Source organism: Sinocyclocheilus anshuiensis, unplaced genomic scaffold, assembly GCF_001515605.1.
Source record: "Sinocyclocheilus anshuiensis isolate Anshui unplaced genomic scaffold, SAMN03320099.WGS_v1.1 scaffold579, whole genome shotgun sequence".
Lineage (NCBI taxonomy): Eukaryota > Metazoa > Chordata > Actinopteri > Cypriniformes > Cyprinidae > Sinocyclocheilus > Sinocyclocheilus anshuiensis.
Genome location: NW_015551075.1, coordinates 1,845,554 through 1,850,655, shown reverse-complemented (window position 1 = coordinate 1,850,655; position 5,102 = coordinate 1,845,554). Strand labels below are relative to the sequence as shown.

Genomic DNA, 5,102 nt, shown 5'->3' with positions numbered 1-5,102 from the left:
TAGGTCAAATGGGTTTGGCTGACAAAAGAAGTTGTATCTATTATATATATATATATATATATATATATATATATATTATATCATGCAGACCAGAACTTGCGTCAGCTGGATGTCCAAAGTGTCTTCATTCACATGCACTAACCACTGCTCCACAGAAGCTGAAGTCTAATGATATCTTACTGAATATGACTCGGTGTGATGTTTAACATTGCAGCTGTGAATACTCTAATAAACTAATAAATAAAACTAGTAAATACTAATAAAATTGTTACTTGTTAATTGTGCAGTGATCTTACAGCTGTCATAAATTAGAGATGTTGTTGAAATCACAGACCTCTTTGAACTACATTCTTACAAATTAATGGAATGTAATAAAATAAATAACAAATGACAAGTGCAAATAATGATGCCGAGTTGTCTTTTCTCTAATTCTCTGACAGCATTCATCAGTTTGCCGAGATGTACAGTCAGAAAATGGGCATCCGCTCCTCGGTTCTGCTCAAGACCCTGTGGGGCGATTTCTACCTCAATGCCAAAGCCAAAAAAATCATGAAGGGAGCTCAGGTACTCTCTTACACTTGTTAACATGCCTTATGTACTTGTACCATGGTAATACCTTGGTATACTTTATAACACCATATAAAAACCATTGCAAAATAGCCAAGTTCCATGGTATTACCATCTGATGCCATCGTTATGCCATGGTTTCAGCACAGTATGGGTTTTCAATAGGATCATGTTGTTTTTCACCCGAGAAAGGATATTTTATGTACTTTATAAAAAAAAAAAAAAAACGTGTTTATGCAGGTCTTAAAAAGTTTAATTTCCCGTCAAAAGGTCTTAAATTCATACAATTGTGGCATTAAATGTTGCATGTACCGCAAAGAATAAATGGGTCATTCTGTGGGAACTCAACCAGAGGTCGCTGGCTCAAATTTTTGATTTTGTCAATATTTTCTCTGAAGAAAGATAAACATGTATAGTGATGAAAGCCAAAATATTAAATGCCACAGATGTATATTTACTGAGTAATCCACTATTTCGTGTTGTGTTCCCTTCAGTGTGTTTTTCTTTAATTGACCTTAAAATAGTCCTTAAAACATTTACCTTCATAAAACCTGCAGAAATTCGGGAAAGGTCTGTGTTGTAGTGCATTAAATGCTGAAAGACCTGCAGCTTTCAGTAGAGTGTTTGTCCCATTACATACTCGGTTTGACTATCTTTGGAAATGTTGAAGCAGCCACATCTATCTGCTGTTCCCTTTTGAGAGACTGACAGGAAGTGGGCTGACAGAGCTACAGGAGTGATGTGACAGCAGAGACCCTCCATTAGATGCTCTGGGTTTGCAGTGCCATTTAGGGCATTCAGATATACCGTAGTTATGCTAATGGATGTCAGTTACCTCACTGAAACCTCACCTTAATAACTAGAGAGCACATACTGTACACGCACACACATTAGTCTAGAACATCCTCTCCCTTCCCATGAACAAATGATCTGAACAAAGCAGACCTGGACACAGTGTTATAACAGGATACAATAACGTGACTCATATTTTGTATTTGGGTCTATTATTATGACACATGAAAATTATAGAGACAGTTATTTGACTTTACACTTCTATGATGGACTTGTTTTATATTTCTGAATTAAAATGCATTCGTAAAATACTGAAAAAAGCACATTGCCGTTCAAAAGTTTGCGGTCGGTAAGATTTTTTTTTTATGCTTTTGAAAAAATTCTCTTCTGCTCACCAAAACTGCATTTATTTGATAAAAAATACAGTAAAGACAGTATTATTGTGAAATATTATTACAATTTAAAAGAACTGTCCTCTCTTTGAATATGTTTTATTTTATTTCTGTGATGCAAAGCTGAATTTTCAGCATCATTACTCCAGTCTTCAGTGTCACATGATCAGAATGTTTGAATAGAAATATAAAGTTCAAAAGAACACACTTAATTGAAATTTTTTTGTAACATTTAACTGTCTTTACTGTTACTCTTGATCAGTTTCATCCTTGCTGAATAAAACTATTAATTTCCTATTTTATTTATATTTTCTATTAATTAGTAGACGTAATTAATTTCTTTTATCTAAAAAAAAATATATTTCTGTAGATAATATATATTTTAATGTTTTTTTTTTTAGGAAATTAAAGGTTTTTAAAAATCAATCATTGACCTTGATAGAACGTTTTTTTTTTTTTGTGGTCTTTCTTGCTTTTATGTGCATATTGTGATTTGGCCCTTTCTTGCATCTGTTCATTATTGATAACCACGTTTGTACTGTAAAGAATGTTTGACATATAAATCTTGATTTAACTTATTGATCCTCTTTTGTGTACATTTCTGAGCAGTGGCCACATTTAAAGCATGTGGATTTGAAAAGATTTTGCAAAAATGTATATCCTGAAGTTCATTTGTCATTGTCCCATAAACAATATGAGGATATCTTGTGCATTGGTTAAGAAGAACCCTCTTGTTGGAGATGTTTTCAGTAATGCAGGATGAGGTTTGAAGATCTATGCCTCAGTCCGCAGTTACCAAATGATTTGGCTTGCTAGCCGTACGACACTCCAAAAAAAAAAAAGTCTTCATCCTAGACTGATCAATCACTGCCATTATTCCGCTCTGGCAGACAGATCTCATTCAGAGAGAGTTGGTTATGCAGGGCGATGTGACCTCCAGACAGCAACATTGATTTGCAGGACTGATAGAGTCAAGTCTAACTTAAGCCTTTAAACTCATTTGAGCACATATGTTAGTGAAGAGTTTGACCTTGTTCAGTCACATCAGAGGCTTTTTATTATGGCTCCAAATCTTAAAAGAAACTAATGAGTCCTTACAGTCCCTGGGTCACTTACATGCTGGCTTAATTTGTGTATTTGTGTATTGTGCATTCTCTTTTCCATATACTGCCCTAATGGACATCATGCTCATTAGCTCCCTGTTTTTCTTTGTCTTCACAGTCCAAAGGAAAGAAACCTCTGTTTGTGCAGCTTGTCCTGGATAATATCTGGAATATGTATGATGCTGTGGTCACTAGAAGGTAACTTCCTATGTATTTGTCAGTACAAATGAGAAATTTACACGAACACATGATTTGTCTTTCCACACTGAAATTGAATGTGCTGCAAAATGCAATATTTAAAAACAAACAAACAAAAGAACAATCATGCCACATATGATATTTAATATAAACTTTTTTGTATGCAGTATGGAATTCATTGTCTGTCTATCTATCTATCTATCTATCTATCTATCTATCTATCTATCTATCTATCTATCTATCTGTCTATCTTAGATAAAAAACAAAAATTAGAAACATTGCCCTGGCAAAAGTTACTAAACCTGAAATAAAAATAAATTAAAGCTAAATAGAAATGTAACACTTAACAAAATTAATGCAACTTAATTACAAAAAAATTAAGTATAAGTAAAGTTGCTAAAATACTAAAATACAAAAAGTACAAATAAAAAAAAAAAAATTTTATCTGAAAAAAAAAGTAAAAAAGCAGAAACAAAAAAACTAATAAAAATGACAAAAGCACATAACAAAATGACTAAAACTTAAACTAAAATTAAAATGAAAACTTTAATTAAATTAAAGTTAATTAAATTAAAATTTTAAATACAGTATTAATAAATACTGTATAAGTATATACATAATACTAAAATAACACTGATGGCATTAAATGGACATCAGCAGTGCTGACATTTGCCAGTGTACAATGTTATAAAATTGAGTCATGAAATAAAAACATGAAATAAACTAATAAATTTACCCTGATTACTTTATGAATGCGCAATTGTGGTCTAATTGTGCATAATTCAGCAATGCACTTTTTTAAAAATTTCAAAGTCAAAAAGTCACTTTAAATGTATATTTCCTGTTTTTCTTGCACTGCATTTATACATTTCCAGGGACAAGGAAAAGGTGGAGAAGATGGTGACCTCTCTGGGGTTAAAGGTCATGTCTCGTGACCTGAGACACTCGGACCCCAAAGTGCTCCTCAGTGCCATCTGCAGCCAGTGGCTTCCTGTGTCTCGAGCTGTGCTCTGTATCCTTTACCATGAAACCATGAGCGGTTGTGTCGAAAAACTACTACTGTTCAAAAGTTTGGGGTCGGGAAGAGTTTTTATAACATTTTTGAAAGAAGTCTCTTATGCTCACCAAAGCTGCATTTATTTAAAGCTGCAGTCTGTAACTTTTTTTGGTTAAAAATGATCCGAAATCAATATTTGAGCAAGTACATAACCAGCCAGTGTTCAAAACTATCGCCTTAATTTAGCCCGATTCACAACGGTTAGCTTATAATAATGTTTTCTAATTTGAGTGGTACGGGTAGGTTTTCGCGGGAAATTCGAGCATGCTGCTGCGTCATTACGTCACGTCTGTAAACATAAAGAAGTTGTCCCGGCTACTAGTCTATCGCGTGTGAGGATCCTGCAGGTGGTCGATCGTTTATAGCCAGAGGCGGACAGTAACTAAGTACATTTACTTGAGTATTGTACTTAAGTACACTTTTTGAGTATCTGTACTTTACTGAGTATTATTTTTTCTGGGAACTTATGACTTTAACTTCACTACATTTGAAAGACAAATATTGTACTTTTCACTCCACTACATTTCTATCAGGGTCCTTGAAGTAGAAAGTCGTTACTATGTAGCAGCTTTGAAAGTCAGTGGGGTATTCTGTACTTTTACTTAAGTAAAAATCTGTCTTTACAACTTTTACTTGTAATGGAGTAATATTTGACCAGCAGCATCTGTACTTTCACTCAAGTAATGGAGTTGAGTACTTTGTCCGCCTCTGTTTATAGCCTTTTCTCACAGCTGCTAGAATAATTAAATGTATCATTTTGATGGTGGATTGTAGTCCATAAAGGATTATGTGTTTATGAAACACGTGTGAATGAAATTAAATTATATTCCAGTTATAAATGTGCTTCTGATTACAGATAGCCTGGGATTACACAAGATCTGTATTTTAAAGACAACCTGTTCGAAGGGAGCATAATTTGCTTTTTGGGTTAAAAGAATTTCTTAATATGAAATTCGAAGAGTATGACAATTAGAGATTAGACTGTACAGAAAC

At 33.6% G+C, this 5,102-nt stretch overlaps 1 protein-coding gene across 1 annotated transcript in view; it reads left to right on the top strand.

Annotated features, from left to right (window-relative positions):
* Window positions 1–5,102, top strand: part of efl1 (elongation factor like GTPase 1) — a 139,457-nt gene that overhangs the window by 6,904 nt on the left and 127,451 nt on the right. The window contains exons 8-10 of the mRNA XM_016452221.1: window positions 441–564; window positions 2,973–3,052; window positions 3,928–4,064. Coding sequence (XP_016307707.1) covers window positions 441–564; window positions 2,973–3,052; window positions 3,928–4,064 — 341 coding nt within the window. The remainder of the gene's footprint in view (window positions 1–440; window positions 565–2,972; window positions 3,053–3,927; window positions 4,065–5,102) is intronic.